The sequence below is a fragment of the Drosophila bipectinata genome, chromosome 2L (genome assembly GCF_030179905.1).
Source record: "Drosophila bipectinata strain 14024-0381.07 chromosome 2L, DbipHiC1v2, whole genome shotgun sequence".
Lineage (NCBI taxonomy): Eukaryota > Metazoa > Arthropoda > Insecta > Diptera > Drosophilidae > Drosophila > Drosophila bipectinata.
In genome coordinates, this window is record NC_091736.1 from 11151750 (window position 1) to 11174094 (window position 22345).

Consider the following 22345-nt stretch of genomic DNA (forward strand, 5'->3'; position numbering starts at 1 on the left):
CACCATTCTCCATCAAAATCCTGAGACAAAATATTTTTTAGATTTTTTTTCCATTTTTCCTGATGGATCCCCTGAAAATGGTGTTCCCCCTATAGGAGCCACGGTGATGGCTATATCTTCCCCAATTCTTATCTGATTCTCAAGCGGGGTACCTTAAACGATTTCTGGATCGATTCTCCGCCATTTTGCATCAAAATCCTGAGACAAAATATTTTTTAGATTTTTTGCCCATTTTTCCTGATGGATCCCCTGAAAATGGTGTTTCCCCCTATAGGAGCCACGGTGATGGCTATATCTTCCCCAATTCTTATCCGATTCTCAAGCGGGGTACCTTAAACGATTTCTGGATCGATTTTCCGCCACTCTGCATCAAAATCCTGAGACAAAATATTTCTTATATTTTTTGTTCATTTTTCCTGATCTCCTGAATCTCCTGAATATGGGATTTTCCCCTTTAGGGCCCATAGCGATGGCTATATCTTCCCTAATTCTTAACCGATTCTCAAGCGGAGTACCTTAAACTATTTCTGGATCGATTCTCCGCCATTTTGCATCAAAATCTTGAGACAAAATATTTTTTAGATTTTTTGCCCATTTTTCCTGATGGATCCCCTGAAAATGGTGTTTCCCCCTATAGGAGCTACGGTTATGTGGCTATATCTTCCCCAATTCTTATCCGATTCTCAAGCGGAGCACCTTAAACGATGTCTGGATCGATTCTCCACCATTCAGAGACAGACAGACAGATCCCTTCTGGCTTTAAGGCTTTAAGCTTCTCTTCTTAATAAAAAATAAACTTTCAATTGGAGAAACCCTTTACGCTTGGGTGTATCATTTGCAAATAAGTCTACCCAGCTCACTCTCTTAAAGTCTGCAGTATTCGGTCCCATTATTTTTTTATTTCGAGCGAATGGCCGTTGTAACCGCAGCCAAATTAATTTCCAACTCTATGGCTTTCACTCTGACCATGGCCAGTACGACGTGTGGGCGTGACAAATGCAACAACAGTAAATTGCATAATTGCAGCTTTATTAAATTTAATAAAAATTCATATATGTATATGTATGTAATCGGGTACGCGACACGCCCCCCGTAGGCAGATTTAAATGGCTGGTGGGCAGGAGGAAAAAAAGGATCTCGCACCCTTTTGCCGCTTCCGTTAATCGACTGCACTTTTGCATCCTGTTGACTGCACACAGATGCCAGGACCACTGGGCATTGCGTGTCCTTTGTTGCCAGTCGCAGTTATAGCACCATCCCTTACCTCATACCATATAGGTCCTTGCTGTAGGTCCTTTCGCCTTGTGGTTATTTCTGTTTGTATTTTTTTTTTATTTTAACGTTTTTGTATTCCATTTAATTTGGCGTTTGCTTCTGGCTCGCTTTGCCTTTCTTTGCTTTTTTGTGAATAATTTTAATAAAGTTCGTCGGGATTTTTTCTGCTCCTCTTCAACCAACTGGGGAGTCAATTGTTATCTTCCCTGCAATAAGTAAATAAAATCTGTAAGGTCGGGGTGGCAGGTGGTACGCTCCAGCTCCTGAATTGCAATTGCAACTGGATTGCAGAGAGAGTCCGTCTGTCTCAGTTGCTGTTGATTTTCACATTTCCATTTATTCCCCGGGACTTTTTCCTCTATTTCTGAGTATGAATATTACGGAATGATAAGAACAGGGGAGTGCAATTAATTGTGAGAGTTTCCATACGGATTTCGCTTCGCGGGTCCTTTCGTGTGTGCGGATGCCTGTTTGCTGCTGTAATTTAATCTATTTTATTTAAGCTTTTCGTTAAGCTTTATTTAATTGCGAATTGCAGTGACTGGCATTTGTAGGGGAATGTGCAAAAAACACATGGAGTTACATCGAGGGTTTAATATGAGTATTCCACATTTCTTTCTCTAATATTAGACTTTAATTTTAAGGAATTACCTTATATATGCTTTCAGAAAAAACAAGTGAGCAATTTAAGCTAATTTCTGGACATAAATTCGATTTTTTCGTTTAGCTACTGAAGTGGAAAGATTATCTGTGGAACTGGGCAATTAGTGCACTCATGTCTGGCCAAGCACCCGTGCCTTCCGGCTTAGTTGAGTGGCCAAAATGAGAGGGCTAGGCTGGATTGCAGCCATCAATGTCGTGCTACTGGCCAAAAGCAGTGATGTCGTTTTAGCCGAGTCGCGCTATAAATGGAATACGGTAGGTGATGGAATTTACAAATAATTAATTATTAAAAAATGTATTTTTTCATATTTTTTTTACCACTATTTTCAGCTAGATTGGTTGGAGTCACTAAACATAACCCACGAACTCCACAATGTAACAACCGAAGATGGATATCAGCTGCAGGTGCAACGTCTGCCCCAAAAGGGAGCTCATTCCGTGCTCCTGGTCCATGGCCTATTGGGCTCCTCGCTGGAATGGGTTATCCTCGGGCCAGATAGGAGTTTAGGTAAGCGAATGAACATTTAGCCATCGGAGTACACTGCAAATTATGGAATTCATGGACCTGATGGGCTCTGATTTGATGAGCTAGTTGTATGACGAGTACTTTCTCTGAATGTAGCTTCTTTGGTCAGCATTTCAGCTCCACCAGCGCGGCTACGATGTGTGGCTGGCTAACCTGCGAGGAACGGCGCCCTTTGGACGCCGGCACGTGGAACTCACCGACGTTATGGCTGAGTTTTGGCGCTTCAGCTTCCACGAACACGGAGCCTACGATTTGCCGGCCATAATTGACCACATGGCGGAGGTCACTGGTGAGGAGAGTGAATCGGATGGTCAACTGGACGAGGAGGGGAGGGAGAAACCGCCGGGACAAGTACTGCTAATTGGACACTCGCAGGTGAGAGTGGGGTGGCAGGTTGCGGGTCATGAAAAGCTCTAAATATTGCCCCTAGGCCTTCAATGCGTTTTTGGTCCTCTGCTCGATGCATCCTCGTTTCAATCAGCGCATCAAACTGATCCAGGCAATGGCACCCTTGGCTAGACTCCACCGCCAGGTGCAATTCGATTCCACCCATGTCCGCCACCTCATGAAGTTTGTCAAGGTAATTCTAATTACTTCTTACCAATTAAATTTCTAATGTTTTCAATTACTAGGAGTAAGGTTAAATTTATTCTGAGATTTATTTCTTAGGTTTGTTGTAGTAGTTGGCTTTTACAAAGGGCATTTTTGCAACCTCGGCTTCGTAGACTTTTTCCCGAATCTTTAGCTCCACCTTGGTGCCAGGGGCTTTAAGGTTCTCCGCAACATAACCCATGGCTATGTTTTTTCCAGCACTGGGACTCGGGCAGCCACTGGTCACCTGTCCTACCTGCTGTCCCTGGCTAAAAATGGCCACACCAGCTCTGGCGGGAGGCGGTTTTTGCCCCAACATCTGGAGACCCACTCGGCGACGGCTAACACCGTTCTTAAGCTGGCCGAGAATCGTTTCGGATCCTGGAAAGTCCTGGGCGCTGCGACGTCTCTTCGCCACCAACCAGGCGAGAGCCGCCTCCACTGGTGTGGTCTTTGCGTCGATGTCGCTGCCGTAAAGGCATAGTCCTGCCTCCAGGCGGAGAGAGTCCCTCGCACCTAGGCCAGCCAGCTTCAAGCTGCCGCTTTCCAGAAGGGCCTCTGTTAGGTTTTTAACTTGGTTGGACTTAACGGAGATCTCCACGCCATCCTCGCCGGTGTAGCCACATCTTGTAATCCTTACGTCGGGGATACCAGCCAGTGTGGTGACAAACGATTGCATAAAGTAGACCTGGTCCAGATTCACATTCTTGTCCAGAAGTTTCGCCAGTTCTTTGGCAACCTGGGGACCCTGCACTGCCAGTAGGGATTGATCCGAGGGCGTGAGGAACTCAATACTTACATCCTTGCCTTGCGATTTGAATTTTTTCTAGAAAAGAACAAGGCCTTGTGAACTTCTGGGCCTACAATAAGAATCCTCCTTCAACTCACCACAGCCTCGCTCATTATGCCAATGTCCTGCTCCTTCATCGCAGCATTAGATACCACGTAGAGCTCCTTTTCGCTGACTTTGTTCACAATGAGGTCATCAAGAATGCCGCCCTGGTCGTTGGTAAAGACCGTAAGGGTTCCACTACCATTCACTGTGCCCAGGATGTCCGCAGTGCAGACGGACTCCAAGCAAGCAGCCGCATCCTTGCCAAAGACTCGGGTCTGCAGCATGTGGGATACATCGAAGACAGAGCCAACCTGGCGGGTGTAAAGGTGGGAGGCGATGATGCTCTGGTCGGAGTACTGCACCGGCAGGGCATAGCCTCCAAAGTTGACGATTTTGCCGCCTTTTTGCACGTGGAAGTCGTAGAGGGCGGTGCGTTGACCTTCGCCGGCGGAAGCGGAGGCGTGGCGCAGTCCGCTGAGGGCGGCGGACACTCGATTGCTAAGTCTGAACATCGCGACGGGACTAAAAACATAGAGGAAATCACATTTATGTGGCGGTACAGAAGCTGCACTAAGAGAAATTGTTTGAGAATAGTTTAACAAGAAAAAGAACCTTATCTTATACAAAGGTTAGGTATATTTCTTTAAAATTTTATACAATAAAATTTATTTTTTCTTAGTGTAATTGATAACGCCCTGACACTTTCTGACATCCGAGCGGAGATAGTAAAATATTGAGAGATTCACTGTAGAGTTTACTTAGTCAAGAGATACTCGGTGATAACCCCCCGGGGTGATTTTATAAATATTCTCGTGGATTTCAAGTCTGGGGGACGTGAAAGCAATCAGCTGAGTGGATTCCATTTTTATGGAAAAATACAATGCAATATTTAACAAAAATATAAAGATGATTAGAAAAAGCTTGCAAAGTTGAGTAAAAGAAAAAAAGATGAGAGTTTAGCTCTATCATTGAATAAGAAAGGTAGAATCTAGTTTAAAAGTCTGCCTAATTATAATAATTTATTTAAAAATTTCAGAAACGCCAAAAGGTCAATAGCTTTGAGATTTTTCCACCTGGCTACCTGCGAAAAATATGCCAAAGCAAATCGGATGTGTGCGAATATTACGCCAAACAATTTATAGGCAGTGCCAAGAACAACAAAAAGGTTTCTAAATCAAAGTCAAAAGAACTAACCTAGTTAATACACAAAATTAACATTTTTATGCCCTTAGCTACTGGAACCTTTCAACTATGAGTATTTGCTGCAAGGCGGCTCCGCCCGAGAGATAAAACACCTCCAGCAGATATGGAAATCTGGTGACTTTATTGCCTACGACTATGGACCAGTAGAAAATATGCAAATATATCATGGGGTAGAGGCTTTGGGCTATAATGTTAGCCAGATCAGTGTACCAATAATATTATATTTTGGAGAGACGGATGCTATTGCCACGCCGAGTGGGGTGCATGCCATATATGCCAAAATGTTGAAATCGGTAAAGAGTGTTAGAAGAATCGAATCGGCCAAGTTCAATCACCTGGACTTCCTTATCTCGGCCGATGTCAAAACATTGGTAACCGACAAATTAATTGGGCATCTGGAGCAGTTTCTCGAGGGCCGATTGCCGTACGTAATCGAATGACCGTCATAAAAAAAGGTGCTACTTAACATCAAAGACGTTCGTTGGGGAGTCTACAAAAAAATAAAAAAAAAAAACCCTGCTGACGATAAAAAATAATAATTGACCAGCGAAATGGTTTATTTGCCTTGGTAGCCGGCCAAAATGGCAATTATGTAACGCGGTAGCTAAATCATAAAAAAAATATTCATACAAATGTATAATTCAAAGAGTCAGTCGCCACAACTGGTCGACACTTTTACTTTCTTTGGACGGCGAACAAAAAAACGTATTTGTTGCCATTGGCCATTGTGCTGGTTTTGGCCAGCAAGGTATTGGGGTTATTGAGTAATTTCTATAGCCAATTAGTTGTTGTTGCCAAAAAAGAAAGAGGAGAACGATTGATATTTTATTCAATTTAATTGAATTATTTGTATTTTTAAAAAACAACTTTCGTTTAGAATTCTTTGACGAATAAAATATATATTTTAAAACAGAATCGTAAGAAAGCTTTATACTTTTGATGTCTTTTTTGAAAATTTATTTAAAGCAATTTCTACCCTATCCAAGCTTTACTGTAGTTGATGCACTTGATATCGCTTCCAATTACTACGCCCTACGCGTCCAAAAAATGATTACCTTTCCCCCCCTGCCTCTCCTCTCGTTTCTGGCCATATTTAATTAACTCGCCGAAAATGTAAAACGCAATCAAAAGGTAAACAAAACCAGGTAACACGTCACAGTACGCAATATTGTTGTCTGATCGAAAGTTTTTTCGAATTTCGGCATTCTTTTTTTTTTTTTTTGTTTTTTAGTTGCAGGGCCCCTGCAGAAGTATTTGTTGTTAGCCGGGCCGGCAACTCGGCCGTTGACAGTTTTCGAATTGGTCTTTAGTTGAGTTCGCGTCGCGGTGAGTTGCGGTTGAATTTTTAAAGAGATTCAGAAAAGAGGAAAGAAATCTTTCCATCCGCATCCGTAAGTTTCACTTTCGACACAAACTTTTTGGAGCGGCAATATTAAGATGCGCCAAAATCTGAGAATCCACCTGATTCTTCTGCTGGGATTGTGTGTGTTCGTGGGCAGGATACAGGGGCAGTTGATTGGCGGCGAGGAGGACGAAGAGGAGGACGAGGAGGAGGAGGAAGAGGAGGAGAGTGTCGAGGACGAGACCCTGGAGGAGCGACTGCAGCGAAAGAACATCAAACAGGACTCCACGCTGACAGTGGTAAGAAGATTAATGAGTGCACTGAGAAACAAAAAGATCAAGACACAAGCTAATAACTAAATCAATTAAAAGTGGTTTTAAATATTTAAAAAAAAAATAGTTTATTGTAATATAATTTAATTTTTAAAGTGGTATTTCAAGCGTTGCAATTGTAGTATTATTTTGTTGAGTGCCTTGTATGTCATCACACTTTTCCCAACAGGACAAATTAATTGCCAAATATGGCTACGAGGCTGAGGTTCATCACGTGACCACCGAGGACGGTTACATTCTCACCATGCACCGCATCCGGAAGCAGGGCGCCCAGCCGTTTCTTCTCCAGCACGGACTCGTGGACAGCTCGGCGGGATTTGTGGTGATGGGTCCCAATGTGAGCCTGGGTGAGTCTTCTTCCTCCTCGTGATAAATGGCCAAGTGATTACCAGGCGACCGCACTTTGCAGCCTATTTGCTGGCCGACCACAACTACGACGTTTGGCTGGGCAATGCGCGGGGTAATCGGTACTCCAGGAATCACACCACCCTTGACCCGGACGAGTCCAAGTTTTGGGACTTTAGTTGGCACGAGATCGGGATGTACGACCTGCCGGCTATGATAGATCACGTCCTGAAGGTCACGGGATACCAGAAGCTGCAGTACGCCGGACATTCCCAGGGCTGCACATCCTTTTTCGTGATGTGCTCCATGCGGCCAGCCTACAACGAGAAGGTCATCTCCATGCAGGCCATGGCCCCAGCCGTTTACGCCAAGGAGACAGAGGACCATCCCTACATTCGGGCCATTAATCTGTACTTTAACGTAAGTACGGGGATAAAAGTTAATGTAAACGGTTGAGAGGATTCACAACACCTTAAAATATCTTTTAGAGCCTTGTGGGCAGTTCCATACGGGAAATGTTTAATGGAGAGTTCCGATTTCTCTGCCGAATGACCGAGGAGACGGAGCGTTTGTGTATTGAGGCTGTCTTTGGGATAGTGGGTCGCAACTGGAATGAGTTTAACAGGGTAAAGTTCTGCAAATAATATCTTAGAATAAAAATAACAATTTTCAATTCGTTGCAGAAAATGTTTCCCGTTATCCTGGGTCACTATCCGGCGGGAGTGGCCTCCAAGCAGGTGAAGCACTTTATCCAGATCATCAAAACTGGACGATTCGCTCCGTACAGCTATAGCTCGAATAAAAATATGCAATTGTACAGGGAGCACCTGCCACCTCGGTACAATCTGAGTATGGTGACAGTGCCCACATTCGTGTACTACTCCACGAATGACCTGCTGTGTCATCCGCACGACGTGGAGGCCATGTGCGACGACCTGGGCAACGTGACGGGCAGGTATCTGGTGCCCCAGAAGGAGTTCAACCACATGGACTTTCTGTGGGCCACCGATGTGCGGAAGATGCTCTACCGAAGGATGCTGCAGGTGCTAGGAAAGGTACCAGACGATACACAGGAGGAAGGCACTTCATCCAGAGCTAGAAGGGCCATACGGAGACGTCTCTTATCCAATCCGTGATAGAGAGTTCCCCTCCGAATTCAATATTTATTTATTTATTTATTTAGTTTATGGTGTACTTAGCTTTAAATATGGAAAAGATGAGAGTATTGCATAACATTTGGCATTTTAAAGTATGCTTGGGTAGTGGCAGTGGCAGCTCTTCCACCGGAAGCGGAAGTCGACTGTTTCTTTCGCCCCACAAAGCTGTAACAGATTTCGCAGCAAGTGCAACAGCAACATCAACAAAAACAACATCAGCCAGACAGTGGAGATACATGCATTTGTAAGCAGATTTCCTGAGAGTACAATTTTCCATTTTCCCGAGCAGCTGACACCGAGGCTAAGATGTTGCCCCAACACCATTGTGCCCCCGGGGTCGACTTGGTTGCGCCTCCGGCATTTGCATTTCTGGGAAGCTAAGCTCTGCTCAGCTGCTTTTCCGTTTTTCCGCTTTCCCAGCAACACTACCACGACGTTCTAAGTGAAAAACTGTGTATAAGCCAGCGAAACAAAAATGGCACAACACCTCGATCGATAAAACTTCTGAGATACGTTTTGAAGAAGTCTTTAGCTGTCGAGACACCTTTAAAATATGAGCCCCCTAATATACTTTATTCAAGGTAATCAAAAATTTGTTTATTTGTGAAGAATTGATAGGCAAGATATTAATTTTTCACTTCTACGATTTACGTAAAGGGCCAATGTCGTCATAACTAACGATGCTAATTTTATCGAGCTATGATTAGGCAAATTAATTACTAAAAATATCTACAGAAAATCAACGCGTTTTAGTGTGTTTTCAAAATACACTTACAATAATAAATGAAAGGCAGCTTAATAATAACAAATATGAAGAACCCCTTTTTTTTAATAATTAAAATTCTCAAAGTATTCTTTGAATTATCTATATATCATTTTAAATTATCTCTTATCCATCTTAATGAAACAATATATTTATGTTTCTTCTGAGTTTTAAATAAATAATACCCACATCTTCTATATTTTTAAAATAGAGTTGAAAGAATGGCCCCAATAGTTTGTAGCCAGCACGTGCTGTATTTTCGGTCTCGGGTGAATCCCCTAACTCGTCTACCTACAAAATAAATGTTGATAAATGTTTTTGAGGTTGTCATGCTTCTTTTTCGTGAATTAATTAGCAATATAATCGTCACCAATAAATGTTTAATAAATACAGTCAAACTTCTTTAATCAAACTATTTTCATTTTTTTTTTCGAAAAAGTTTCTATAGTTTTTCTGAGTCTGAGAGTATTTTTTACACATAGAGCTTATTTATTTAAAAAAATTAAGATTTCAGATAATTTAAAAGTTACTAAAGTTTGTGCTGAAATAAAGAACTCTTGTGTTAGAGTTTGAGTTAAATACTTCTCACTACTGAATAAATATTTGGCATCTAGTTTCATTTAACTAAGCTTTACTGTAACCGTTCTAACGGCTTTGCTGTTAGGCGTAGGTCGTCTCTATAAAAGCTCATCATTTCGCGGAAAGTCGTCAGTGAATTTTTGAAAATGGTTCCCACGGGATTGCTTGTACTTCTGGCTGCCTGCTGTGTGTCGCAGACATCCGCAGGATTCGGATTTGGACTGGGAGGCGGAGGATCTTCTGCCCAGGCCAGTCTTCCGGGCTTGGGTCTCAGCGGCAGCTACAACGGTGGTGGAGGAGGATTGTTTGGAATCGGTGGCAATCAAAATGCTGGATCCGCAGCCCATCAAGCCGCAAACGGACTCCTGGGAGTGGCGGGCGCTGGTGCCAACGCTTTACATCAAGCAGGAGCTGCAACAGCTTCCCTTGGGGCTCAGGCTGTCAAGGAGACCGCCAATGTGGCATCCACTGGAGCAGCTAATCTCCACCAAGCTGCCTCTGGTACATCCCACTCTGGTTCTGCTTCGATTGGAGCTGGGAATTTGAACGTCAAAACATCCGGAACAGGATCTGGACTTACTATTAGTGGATCTCACAATTCAGGAGCTGCTGGATCGGCGGCTCATCAAGCTGCTAATGGACTACTCGGAGTTGCAGGAGCTGGTGCCAATGCCATACATCAGGCCGGAGTTGCCACAGCTTCCCTTGGAGCTCAGGCTGTCAAGGAAACCGCCAATGTGGCTTCCACTGGAGCTGCTAATCTCCACCAAGCTGCCTCTGGTACTTCCCACTCTGGTTCTGCTTCCTTGGGATCAGGACACTCGGGATCTGCCTCCATTGGAGCTGGCAACTTGAACATTAAAGCCACAGGATCCAATGCGGGACTGTCTGTTAGTGGATCACATAATGGTGCATCTGCAGCGCATCAAGCTGCAAACGGAATCCTGGGAGTGGCAGGAGCTGGGGCCAATGCTGTACACCAGGCAGGATCTGCCACTGCTTCCCTCGCAGCTCAGGCGGTGAAAGAAACCGCAAATGTGGCCTCCACCGGAGCATCTAACCTCCACCAAGCTGCCTCAGGTACTTCTGGTTCTGGATCTGCTTCGACTGGAACTGGTCATCTGAACATCAAAACCTCTGGAACAAACGCTGGACTTACGGTTAGTGGAACTCACAACTCAGGAGCGGCTGGAGCAACGGCTCATCAAGCTGCTAACGGCGTACTCGGAGTAGCAGGAGCTGGTGCCAATGCCATACATCAGGCCGGAGCTGCCACAACTTCCCTTGGAGCTCAGGCTGTCAAGGAAACCGCCAATGTGGCTTCCACTGGAGCTGCTAATCTCCACCAAGCTGCCTCTGGCACTTCCCACTCGGGTTCTGCTACCCTGGGGGCTGGACATTCAGGCTCTGCCTCTATTGGAGCTGGACACGTGAGTATTGGAGCCTCTGGAACAACTGCCGCTGAGACTGCAAAGATTAGCGCCGGACATGGAGCCGCCCACTCAGGATCAGCCTCGATTGGAGCTGGTCATGTGAGCATCGGAGCCTCTGGAAATACTGGATCGGACTCCTCCAAAACCAGTGCTGGCCACGCCAAAATCGAAGCCACATCGGGCTCCTCAGGTGCTAAGATCACTGCAGGTAATGTGAACACCCATTCTACGGAAATCAAGGGATCTGCAGGACATCATGCTGTCGGAGCAAGTGAATCTGGCTCAACGCACACTTCGTCTAGCTATCACAAATCCGAGTCCTATAAGGTCAGCTCCGGACACTCGACCATTCAGTCTTCCAGTACCATGAAAACCACGTCCGGTAGTGCTACCATTGGCACTGGCAGCTCCGCTAATCAGGGATCAAGTGCGGGACACTTAACTATTGGTTCGACTGGCTCTTCTTCCGGCGCTCTGCAAGCTCAATCCTCTAAAGTAAACTCGGGACATGTCAGTTCTGGATCTGGACATTTGAGCATTGGACATACTGGCTCTTCGAAAAACCAGGGTTCTACTGCAGCTTCTCTTGGATTAGGATCCGCGGCTACTGTTATCGGTGCCCATCAAGCCGCTCATGATGTCGCCCATGGTGTTGCTCACGGAGTCGCCAATGGAGTCCTGGGAGCAGGAACATCAAAGGGCTCTTCAGGTTCGGCATCTCTGAATATTGGATCTGCTGGAAGCTCCAAGGGATCTTCTGGCTCGGGTTCGGCATCATTGGGATCTTCATCTGGCCACTTGAGTATCGGTTCTACCGGATCATCTACCGGTCACTTGAGTATTGGAGCCTCTGGAAACCAGGGTTCCAGTGCAGCTTCTCTCGGATCAGGATCCGCAGCTACTGTGATCGGAGCCCATCAAGCCGCTCATAATGTCGCCCATGGTGTTGCTCACGGGGTCGCCAACGGAGTTCTGGGAGCAGGAGCGTCTGCTTTGTCGCCATTGTCGCCTGTTGGATCGGGAAGTGCATCCCTAGGGTCCAATGGAGGATCTATTTCCCTTGGAGGTAACTCCCAAGGCACTCAGGGATATCATAAGGGAAGCGTTAGTCTGGGTAGCAACGGACTCAGCCTTGGCGGCAATTTAGGTGGCCACTCTGGAAGCGCTGGAATCGGACTCGGTGGTGCCCATATTGGGGGATCCATCAACCGCAGAGCAGGTCTTTTCCTGGGATAGTTTTAGATCTCTGATTACTGAAATTAACTTAAAACTTTATTAGTATTCATTAGTTTTGTAACTTGATTTCTAAAACCACTTTTAAGATTCTTATTTCTCTGTTAGAATCCAGTCAATAAAAATATAAAATTAAAATATAGCTTGTTTAATGTTTATAAAACCTATTAACTACAATGTGGTAGCGTAAATAAATTCATATTTAAAGCGAAAACATTTCCAATGGTGTTGGAAATTAAAAGTTAAAGCATTTAAGTTTTCTATATGGAAAAAAAATACAACAGGCACTTTTTAATTGTTCGTTCCAGACATATGAGTAATTTTATATAATTCATTACCTTTTAATTTCGATTGTATTTTAATCTATGAAGGTAGAGTGACGTAGACCCTTGGGTCAATGGCGCAACCAAGGAACGCCTTCGAATATCATTTGAATCGAAATCTAAATCTAATCTCGGCCGAGTCAAGAGTCAATGCAGTATTTTCCAACGCAAATGATTATTAAAATTGTTTACATAAGATTCAGTGAATAATATAGGTTTTTTTTTTCTAACGAGCAGTAGATGCTCTATTGAGGTTCTATTTTTTTCCACTTTTGGACCAACTACATGGTTTTTTTTGGAGAAGATCAATTAACTTTTGTGGTTTGGACTTCAAGAAAAAAATCTAAGAAATCCAACAGCTAAGATCATCGATCATGATAATTCATCTCCCGCGGTTTGGATATTGTTCGAAAGCATTACATTATTTTTAGGGTAGAATGTACTTTCCTGTACACAATAAATAATATTTTAGAACTAATGAAACTCGTTATTGTTCTCTACGGGAGCTATTTACACAATACAACAAAATTAAGATGGTGCAATAATTTAAGATAAACAAAATGACAATAAAAACGCTTTAATTTAAACATATATGATAGACATTAATAATTAGCATTTATTAATATATCTTTTTAAAATTTTTAAGATACAGATTAATCTTAAAAAAAGTATCTGAAGCTTAGTGCTTTCTTTGTTTTTGCCTGGAATGACCCTAGGATCCCATCAATTGAAACGTGACTAGGTTCTGTTATTTTTTTCGCAATATGTGCGATTTTTTTCGCGAGAACTTTTTGTTTGTGTTATTTACGAGATTTTGCACGGCGGACTCTTATAAAAGCCGAGCTCCCTCTAGGGAACCCAGTTAGTGATCTAACGGCAAAGGTTCCGATGCGACTCTTCGTAGTGTTTAGTGTTTGTGTGGCGATGGCCTCCGCCGGCGGTTATGGAGGTGGTGGAGGCGGTTATGGAGGTGGAGGAGGAGGTGGTGGAGCAGGAGGACACGCATCGTCCTCCGCTTCTGCATCCGGCGGAGCAATTGGAGGATCAGGAGGCCATGGATCTGGAGGCCTTGGAGGTGGCGCCGGCGGTTTTGGCGGCGGCCTTGATAGCGGCTTCGGTGGAGATGGTGCCGGTGCTTCATCGAGTGCAGGAGCCTCTGGTGGTGGACTTGGAGGAGGTCTAGGCGGAGGATCGATAGGAGGTCCCTTTGGAGGCGGTGGCCACTCAGGTGGAGGAGGCGGACACTCCGGTGGAGGAGTTATTTCCGGAGGAGGAGGCGGACACTCCGGTGGAGGAGGACTAGTTGGAGGAGGAAGCATTGGAGGAGGTCCCTTCGGTGGAGGTTCCATTGGAGGAGGACATTCCCCTGGAGGCGGAATCGGTGGAGGTCCAGGAGGCGGCTTTGGAGGCGGTGGAAGCTCAGCATCGTCATCTGCCGGGGCTATCGGAGGTGGTCATGGATCCGGTAAGCCCGGAGGTGGCTACTCTGGAGGAGGTGGAATCGGCGGTGGTGGATTTGGACCGGGAGGTGGACACTCCGGAGGAAATGGAATCGGTGGTGGATTCGGACCAGGAGGTGGCATCGGAGGCGGATTCGGACCTGGTGGTGGAATCGGCGGTGGACACGGAGGACCTGGTGGAGGTGGACACTTTGGTGGCGGCTTAAGCGGAGGTGGTAAACATAAAGGCCACGGAGGCGGCGGCTTTGGAGGCGGTCCTGGCGGGGGCTTTGGAGGAGGTCATGGAGGAGGTGGCGGCTTTGGAGGAGGCGGCTATGGAGGCAGTCTTGGAGGCGGAGGCGGCTATGGAGGCGGTCCTGGAGGCGGTGGCGGCTATGGAGGTGGTCCTGGTGGCGGAGGCGGCGGTTATGGAGGTGGCGCCCACTCGAGTGCATCTGCAACGGCCAGTGCGTCCGCGGGTTCCGGAGGTGGATACCATGGCTAGACTTGTTACCGATACTCAACCATTCCTCAATAGATTCAAAGTATTACAAACGAATTCAATAAACAAGTTCTGAAAAAACTAAACTGTGAAAGAGATCTATGCGTTTTTAAAAGTTTTGGTTATTTATTATTTATATATTCTAGAGCCCCAAGTTTTCAGGAAACTCTGCTCAGTATTTGGAGCCAATCCGAAGGAGGCTTAAGCATGAAAACCTCTTATAAATCATCTCGAGCTAGTTGCATTAAAAGTTTCCTTGACGACTTGTTAATAAGTAGCCCAAGCCAAAAGTCGCGAAACATCTGAAATATTAAACACATTTTCGATTAAAGCAGCTGTCGACCGTGAGGATTTCGCGGTGAAAAACTTTACTTACTTTGGCTCCTGGAAAATCTGGCATGCAAAGTTTTCATCAAAATTAATGGCCTATTAGAACGGGGAACGAGACCCACGGATGGTATTAGCCCCAAACCGAAGACATTGATGCCACTCATGGTCATATAAATCTTTTAAATGGCCAAGGCAGACTCTACGGCTCTTCTTGAATTTTATGTGTCCCCCACAAACATTTATCATTAAGTAAAGTTTTACTATTGCAAATTGTTGCGCACAATGGCAACAAATTGAAATCTTAAGCAAGCTCCTTTGCCTTAGCCAGAAAGTGCAGTTTTATTGCCAAAGGAGCCGGCTGCATCTGGAGTCTGGACCACGGCCATAAACTCCGAGACCAATTTGCACAAGGACGATGAACCCCTGTGGTGCAGTTTTGCAACATAAAGGCGGAAGTGGGGTCGCAGTCTGTTGGCGGTTTGCCACAGAGTCTCTGTCGCTAGTTGCCACCAGTGGTGGGCAGTAATATATTTAAACTTAATATCTATATTAATGTTATGATACTTAAATATTTTTTTGAATTATAGTAAGAACGTAAGAAAGTAGAAAAATTATATGAAAATGTTATCTTTTTTTAAAGTAGTTTAAACTCTTACTCTAGAAAAGAGCCAAAAGGATATCTCTGACTGCCACTGCAACAGTTGCTGCCTCTGGTGTTGCCTTTTCCTTTGCCTTTGTCGATCTGACAATATTGCCGGAGAGCTCTTTGTTTGCTGCAATTTATGTTAGGCAATAAAATAAATGTGAAATGTTTATCAATGTTTTGGAATATTTAACCTTTCTGAAGCCCTTATCTCATCACAGGTAGAGCCTCAAAGCAGGCAATATCTCTGAAAGGCCTGACCCTGCCAATTGTATAAGCCGAGCCCGAGAGTAGGCAATACATTTTGGCGCTGCTCCATGAGAGCCAGCATTTTAATTAAAATTAAATAATTCAGATTGCATATCACGTATTCGTATTGATATCATGGCTGGTCGCCAAATGGTTTTCTGGTCAGCTCGCTTTGTTCATTAGCCCGGCGGCCGCATAATTGAAACGTTTGCACTGCCGGCGCGGGTAATTCAATTTGCGAATCGGCGACGTCGAGTGGAAAAACTATGGAAATATGGCAATAACAATGAGAGACCGGCTAAAATGGGAAATATTACAGCGCAAGGATTGTGTTTGGGTTTGCGTGTGGAAATGTGTGTGCGTGTTTACATAATTAACATGACGTTCATTAGTTGGCATTTTAATATTATTTTATGTTGTCATGGACGAGGCTTTGGTCATGTGCCTGCCCGCTGGCAAATGTGATAATATTCATTTCGGCCAAGCTCAAATTATTTCAAATTGATTGATTTTAATAAACAAATATTTGCAATTGGAGTTCATTATTAAAGTACTCTCGTTATTTATTTATAGAAATGCCCATCGAAGCTTGGGCAGTTATTCAGAAAGCCAAAAAAACTACCTAATTGGTGGATCCCTTTCGATACTGCGCCATTTTATGATAATTTATCAAATAATGTTCACAATATCATTCCAAGAAAAATTATCTAATGACAAATAGTTCAGACTTATATAAATGCCCACAAAAAAGCCTCATCAATATTTGGTAAAAAAAAAAAAATAAATGAATATTCCAGGGGCCCGACCGGTTTCATTAGGCGATTATGTTACGAATATTTTGCATAAGTTTAGATGTCAAATAAATGCGGATTTTTTTTTAATTCGAGAGGGTTATTTAAATTGACCATTAAAGGACTTCCCCTGGTCAATTTTGTTTAACAAAAATCACCGACCTATTTGCTAATTGGCTTTTCACAAACGCGAATCGGAAAACCCCTTCGGATATGAGTCGCTAATCGTCACTCACATGCCTCCGATTTGGTCCAGAATAGGGAGTTCAAAGATTGGTATGACGACACCGAAACCGGTTATCCCATATTTTGTTTATATTCTATATAGAAATTATTTTTGCGCCCGTGTTGTTGTTAATTAACAATTGGCAGTCAACGAATCTCTAAAATCTCGTTCTCTGCGCATGAGAGATTTTATTGTTATGGACCGTCAAAACTCTCAGATCTCTACGAGATCTTGAGATATGGGGTTTTTGCGATTTGCAATTGTATGATGTATCATTAATCTGTGTGGTTTTTTGTTTGCTAATGATTGGTGTAAACATTTTACTTTGCTTGTAGATACTAAACAGCAAATAGTCATGAATGAGAGATTTCACTATACTGCTATTGCCAGTTGTAAATATATCTATGATCGTGTCAAGCTTATTTGTTTTACTGAAACTGATATCTGATACCTGACATTAAATGGAACTAATCTACGGTGTATGATTTTACTTTGAGATACTTCACGTGCTTGTTGTTTTTTTAAGTAAAGTCTTTCACTTTATAAGCTTTATGGGTCAGTTAAAGACGACTGCCGCGATCGTAGCCAAACACAATCTGCGTCGGACTGAATCGTTTGTTCAGAATGATCGCGAAAGTGATCTGGTGTGATATCACCAATTTCAACTGCCCCACTCCACCCAAGTTTCGTGCTTTTGAAAACAACGCCATCGAAACCGCTTTCGGTTAAACAAAAACCAGATAAAGGGGAATAAACTCTTCAAGATGAACTTGTCAGATGATCGGCATTAGAAAAAATCTTAAACAGCATGGAGTACTCTTGATATTGGTGGGGAACTACGCAGATCAGGAAGAGCCAAAAATCGAATGGGTATGTAAACAAGATAGCCGGCTTCTATTGCAAACATAGAGCCACTCGCACCTGGGTCACCAGTTGGGCGTGGGTCGATAATTATACGTTTTCAAAACGAAGTGTGTGTTGGGATTCACCCGGCAAACAAAACCACCTTTGCTTTAAATACACTGATCAACCAATGTGTAAATTATGATTTGTGACGCATATAAATTTAAGTGTTATTAATTAGTAATTATTTTAAATTATTCCTTTTAGTTTATAGGACTTTCGCATTAGAAAAATGTCATAAAAATATAGAAAACTAAATAATTTGTTAGCCCGTGTAATTGAATTTAGACGTAAATGGTTTAAAATAAAAACAAAAACCGGTAGGTGACCGCCTCAAAAACCAAAATCATTTATCACAGCCACATCGTCTCATATCGTTTTGATTTTGACGCTCTGGAGTGTGTTGGTTATTTTTCGGACAATGCACGCGGTATAAATACTTAAGCGGCTCCTCCGAGAGGCTGTCAGTTCCAGTCCACACTAATCAGAGATCAGACATTAAACAAACGTCCCAGAAAAAGTCTAACATGAAGACCTTGATTGTGCTTGCCCTTCTGATGGCTGCCGTGTCGGCCATGCCGCAGTTTGGATTTGGAGGCCCAGGATTTGGAGGTCCTGGATTTGGAAGACCAGGATTTGGAGGACCCGGATTTGGAGGACCTGGTTTCGGTGGAGGCTTTGGTGGCGGTCCATATGGTGGTTATGGAGGTGGACCCTATGGCGGTGGCTTCGGCGGCGGACCCTATGGCGGAGGCTTCGGCGGCGGACCCTATGGCGGTTTTGGAGGCGGCGGAAGACGTCATCACGGACATCGTGGTGGTGGTGGTGGCGGTGGTGCTGCATCGGCAGCCTCATCCGCCAGTGCTGCTGCTGCAGGAGGTGGTGGCGGAGCAGCTTCTGCTTCAGCTTCTGCATCGGCCTCAGCTAGCGGCGGTGGAGGCGGATTCTACGGCTAGAAGTCGTAAATATATATTTAGTTTAAGTTAAGTTATTAAAAGTTATGAAGAAGTCTGAATAAAAATGTTTTGAAAACTTAAAAAATGGTTGTTTTTGAATAAGTAGAATAAATTTGAAAGAGCATAAATAATTAAGCATAAGCATAAATAATTGTAATAAACAATCATAAGAACAATAGTCTAGTCCTTCGTTATTAAAATACTAAAGAGTAGTTTTTGATTAAAAATTTTGCAATGTCAAACTATATTTGTGCTAGAAATATTTACAGCGTATTTTCTTCAATAATACTGCATTCAATAATCCAGTACACCTGGTATGAGTACTGCTTGTTTTCGTCTATTTGTATTTCAACTATTTCACTATTTCTAATTCTGCATCATCCATGCCGTCAGTTTTCGATTGGGAATCATATGCATAAAATTGCCGTTAATATATGCATATAAGTCGAGAGAATGAATAAAAATAGTTGCACATAGGTTTGATATCGTTAACAAATTTTATACGGTGAGAGGCTTTGAGCTATGTGACTCACAAATTCCCTTTAGCATGAATTGTTAAGATCACAATGACACACATTTTTATATGCAATAGGGATTCCCCTTGGTCGAGTCCACTTACTATTGGTATCCTTTCTTTTTCTTAAGTGTCTTTTAGCTTCAAATCAAAAAAATAAATTTAAATATCTAATTTTCACGATATCGTTTTTACTCGTTTCTTGTTAATTGTATTAATTAGAATAATTAAGCTCTTGATTTTTACCAAATACCAGTTTCATCAATTTATTCGGCACTTATGGAAATCCTAAACAAACAAACATATTAAAAGTTGCAAATTGCAAAAAAAATACAAAAAAAGAAAGAAATCAAATTTAAATGATAAAGCAGTTTAGTTGAAGCAAAAACGATTTTAGCATAAATTAATCCGGACACTAAAATCAGTCATCTGTTTCGAAAAAAAAACAATGGAGAAATGGAATCGTATTTTATTTGGAGATGCGAAAACGGGAACTAGTTCTATTTTGTAAAATAAGCATTATTATAAACTTCATTAAACATTATTTATATAATAAACTTTAGCTTGTAAATCTCCCAACATGATACATTTTTCCATTTATTGTAATTGAATTCATTTTGATTAAAATAATTTGGCGAGATTGGGCTTGTAAATATATGGTTTTTATTTTCCATATATCTGTTTTATTTGAAAATTTAAGAACCCAATCTCTATCAAATTATAGTCTTAATTATGTTTACTTTAGGAAACCAAAAATAGTTAATCTCTGACATCACTGAAGACAAAATAAATTAAAAGACGCGTTTATGGTTCAAAGTCTGGTAGAAGGGGGCGCGTCTGGGGTGCTTGGGATTATCTTGAGAGACTTGAGATTAACCGGTTGCAGCGGGGGATCCGAAAAGCCGGCACTTTGTAGAGTAGAGCTCGATAGCCGCACGCCCCAAACCTGCTAATGAGCCGAGCGATAAATATATTTGTCATTTCGTTCGGTTTGTTTTCTATTTGTTGCTGTTTTCTGTCCGATCTTCGAGTTCCCGGTACACTGCCGGGTGGATCACCGCCATAGCCGAGTAACGTTCCCTCTTCGGTCCGGAACTAAATAAAAGGCGATCCCAGGCGGTGCAGCGGACAAGTTCGTGGATCACAAGCGAAGCGGCAACATCTCAACATGAAATTATTTATCGCGGTCTCCGTTCTGGTGGCGGTGGCATCCGCCCTGCCACAGTTTGGTGGTGGCAATGCCAATGCTAATGCCAATGCCAATGCTAATGCCCAGGGTGGCGGATTCGGAGGTCGTCCAGGATTTGGAGGCGGTCCAGGATTCGGAGGAGGTGGATTCGGTGGTCGCCCTGGATTCGGAGGAGGCGGATTCGGTGGTGGTCCTGGATTTGGAGGTGGCGGATTTGGTGGACGACCAGGATTCGGAGGCGGTCCAGGATTCGGAGGTGGTCCAGGATTCGGAGGCGGCCCAGGATTTGGTGGTCCAGGATTCGGAGGACGTCCCGGTTTCGGGGGCGGAGGTGGTGGTGGCTCTGCCTCTGCTACATCCTCGTCCTCAGCCTCAGCCGGTGGTGGAGGACGCGGGGGCGGTGGCTCGGCTTCCGCTTCCTCTTCCGCATCTGCGGCTGCAGGCGGCGGTGGTTTCGGCCGTGGTTAAGGCATCTTCCATTGGCTATACATAGATAAGAAATGACTGTGAATAATAATAAAATAAATAATAATTATAAATTGGTTCTAATTCATTTTCCAGAGTGGGGAAAGTCGGGTTTTTTTGTGGCACCAAGCGTTTGCAATGATTCTGTGTAATTCCATGTGTGGATCTTTGTATTGATTTTGTTTCAAAAAGTTTTTTACATATAACCGGCAGGGAATAAAGTTGACATAAGTACGTTGGAGAACTACCCCAAGCCCCACATTGCATTTAAAATATATATTTTAGCTAACTATAAACTCTTATGCTGTAACTAATTTTAAATATTGATTTTTTTTTGGATTTGATTTTTATACAATGACCACATTATAATGGATAGTCGTGAATATGGACAATTTTGACAAAAAATGAACTGCCATATATAAAAAAATGTTTAAAAAGAGCATGACTTGTTTCTTAGCCGTGGTTGAAGATCCTAATCATGAGTCGATCAACACATTGCTTTTTTTATATATTGGGTAAAAGTCCGTATAGTTTTGAGCGAAGCTGTACATATACACTTTCTGGGGTCATGAACTGCTTCTTCTTTATGATAGAGACCTTACGAGTACCAAGTGTATCGCTACCAATAGTAAGAATATGACATTATTGTTTAAAAATTAATGTCTTTGAAATTGGATCACGCTCTTTGCTTTATTTTACCAGACCCTTTGCACGTCCACCGTTTAAATTAAAATTTCTAATTCGATAACCCGCAAGCTCAATTAATTTGCATTTTGGATATATTATAGTTTTAATCCAAAACAAACTTCTTCCAATACCTAAAAGTTATGTAAATTTTATGGGGGCTTGTGTGGCGCTAAATTAGAAAAACGAGCATATGAAAACATATTTTTTGATAGAATGGAATAAATTGGAATTGATAGTCGTAGAAGGAAGCGCTATAAAATGTGTTAACATAAACCAGATGTAACTCATTTCAAAATCGTATTGAATATTTTAACAAATCTACTGAAAAAAAATTGCCACAAGAAATGTTTTAAAAATAAATTATCTCAATTTTTGGAGGGTATAAAATTTTATTAAAAAAATAACTAGAATATTATTATAATTGTTTTTATAATGTAATATAATATAATGCAATTATAATTAAAACCTTTAATATTACATAAATATATAATTTGAATTTAAGTTTCTCAATATTCTAATCATTTTAAATTGTGATATATTATAAAATTCGGAGCGGAATGATAAAAGTTTTAATTTAAAAAAAATTTTAAGAATCAAAAACTTACTATAAACCGCAAACATTTATAAATGTACATACATACATACTTTGTATTATATTATATATGTATGTATTTGTACATATGTATCATATATGTTTGTATTTGCAGTATCTAGGCAAAAGCTATGATAATTAACTGGCATAGCATCGTTTCCCGTCTAGATGACGGAGCCAAAATAATAAAAAAAAAACAGTAATGGTTTAATGAAATATAAACAAAAATATTAAGAATCACTTAAAAATTGATAGCAGG

The 22345-nt window shown here is 42.5% G+C and overlaps 7 protein-coding genes and 1 long non-coding RNA gene across 10 annotated transcripts; 6 read left to right on the forward strand and 2 right to left on the reverse strand.

The window, feature by feature from the left end:
• Positions 1-2232: 2232 nt before the first annotated feature.
• Positions 2233-5667, forward strand: Lip2 (Lipase 2; the record flags this gene model as incomplete). The annotated part of the gene is made up of 5 exons (XM_043212595.2): positions 2233-2446; positions 2574-2839; positions 2895-3044; positions 4927-5055; positions 5123-5667. Coding segments are annotated over 5 exons (1170 nt in total), but the record flags the coding sequence as incomplete, so codon positions are not given.
• LOC108127015 (aminomethyltransferase, mitochondrial) lies at positions 3109-4428 on the reverse strand. Its single transcript, XM_017243828.3, has 2 exons — positions 3944-4428; positions 3109-3881 (listed from the first exon to the last, which is right to left on the reverse strand). Exons 1-2 carry the CDS (start codon positions 4400-4402, stop codon positions 3123-3125), a joined length of 1218 nt encoding a protein of 405 aa, XP_017099317.2. The 5' UTR covers positions 4403-4428; the 3' UTR covers positions 3109-3122.
• Positions 5668-6338: 671 nt separating the features above from the next.
• Positions 6339-8823, forward strand: Lip1 (Lipase 1). Of its 2 annotated transcripts, XM_017243314.3 has the most exons (5): positions 6339-6734; positions 6937-7114; positions 7177-7532; positions 7601-7738; positions 7796-8823. In XM_017243314.3, exons 1-5 carry the CDS (start codon positions 6531-6533, stop codon positions 8246-8248), a joined length of 1329 nt encoding a protein of 442 aa, XP_017098803.2. In that variant the 5' UTR covers positions 6339-6530; the 3' UTR covers positions 8249-8823. The 2 variants fall into 2 exon arrangements, with proteins under 2 accessions (XP_017098803.2, XP_017098804.2); XM_017243315.3 differs by lacking the exon at positions 7796-8823 and having other exon boundaries at positions 6345-6734; positions 7603-7727.
• Positions 8824-9757: 934 nt separating this feature from the next.
• Positions 9758-12415, forward strand: LOC108127009 (mucin-21). The gene has a single exon (XM_017243819.2). The coding sequence runs from the start codon at positions 9758-9760 to the stop codon at positions 12278-12280; it is 2523 nt and encodes an 840-aa protein (XP_017099308.2). The 3' UTR covers positions 12281-12415.
• Positions 12416-13475: 1060 nt separating this feature from the next.
• LOC108126672 (uncharacterized) lies at positions 13476-14628 on the forward strand. Its single transcript, XM_017243331.3, has one exon. The coding sequence runs from the start codon at positions 13489-13491 to the stop codon at positions 14542-14544; it is 1056 nt and encodes a 351-aa protein (XP_017098820.2). The 5' UTR covers positions 13476-13488; the 3' UTR covers positions 14545-14628.
• Positions 14629-14685: 57 nt separating this feature from the next.
• LOC138925900 (uncharacterized) lies at positions 14686-15633 on the reverse strand. The gene is made up of 3 exons (XR_011442131.1): positions 15528-15633; positions 14918-15434; positions 14686-14843 (listed from the first exon to the last, which is right to left on the reverse strand). It is a non-coding gene; the product is annotated as an uncharacterized lncRNA (long non-coding RNA).
• A 2577-nt stretch (positions 15634-18210) lies between these two features.
• On the forward strand, positions 18211-18639 carry LOC108126630 (holotricin-3). The gene has a single exon (XM_017243282.3). It carries the CDS (start codon positions 18211-18213, stop codon positions 18637-18639), a length of 429 nt encoding a protein of 142 aa, XP_017098771.2.
• A 1607-nt stretch (positions 18640-20246) lies between these two features.
• Positions 20247-20881, forward strand: LOC138925806 (uncharacterized). Of its 2 annotated transcripts, XM_070277253.1 has the most exons (2): positions 20247-20529; positions 20599-20881. In XM_070277253.1, exons 1-2 carry the CDS (start codon positions 20322-20324, stop codon positions 20808-20810), a joined length of 420 nt encoding a protein of 139 aa, XP_070133354.1. In that variant the 5' UTR covers positions 20247-20321; the 3' UTR covers positions 20811-20881. The 2 variants fall into 2 exon arrangements, with proteins under 2 accessions (XP_070133354.1, XP_070133353.1); XM_070277252.1 differs by having other exon boundaries at positions 20260-20881.
• Positions 20882-22345: the final 1464 nt, after the last annotated feature.

Bases quoted from the DNA above. Each gene is read 5' to 3' on its own strand.
- LOC108127015 (XM_017243828.3), bottom strand. From the start codon at position 4,402: ATGTTCAGACTTAGCAATCGAGTGTCCGCCGCCCTCAGCGGACTGCGC. The intron at 3,882-3,943 runs GTGAGTTGAAGG...GTTCTTTTCTAG, and splicing joins GCATAATGAGCGAGGCTGTG to AAAAAATTCAAATCGCAAGG.
- Lip1 (XM_017243314.3), top strand. From the start codon at position 6,531: ATGCGCCAAAATCTGAGAATCCACCTGATTCTTCTGCTGGGATTGTGT. The intron at 6,735-6,936 runs GTAAGAAGATTA...TTTTCCCAACAG, and splicing joins AGGACTCCACGCTGACAGTG to GACAAATTAATTGCCAAATA. The intron at 7,533-7,600 runs GTAAGTACGGGG...AATATCTTTTAG, and splicing joins CCATTAATCTGTACTTTAAC to AGCCTTGTGGGCAGTTCCAT.
- LOC108126672 (XM_017243331.3), top strand. From the start codon at position 13,489: ATGCGACTCTTCGTAGTGTTTAGTGTTTGTGTGGCGATGGCCTCCGCC.
- LOC108127009 (XM_017243819.2), top strand. From the start codon at position 9,758: ATGGTTCCCACGGGATTGCTTGTACTTCTGGCTGCCTGCTGTGTGTCG.
- LOC138925806 (XM_070277252.1), top strand. From the start codon at position 20,322: ATGAAATTATTTATCGCGGTCTCCGTTCTGGTGGCGGTGGCATCCGCC.
- LOC108126630 (XM_017243282.3), top strand. From the start codon at position 18,211: ATGAAGACCTTGATTGTGCTTGCCCTTCTGATGGCTGCCGTGTCGGCC.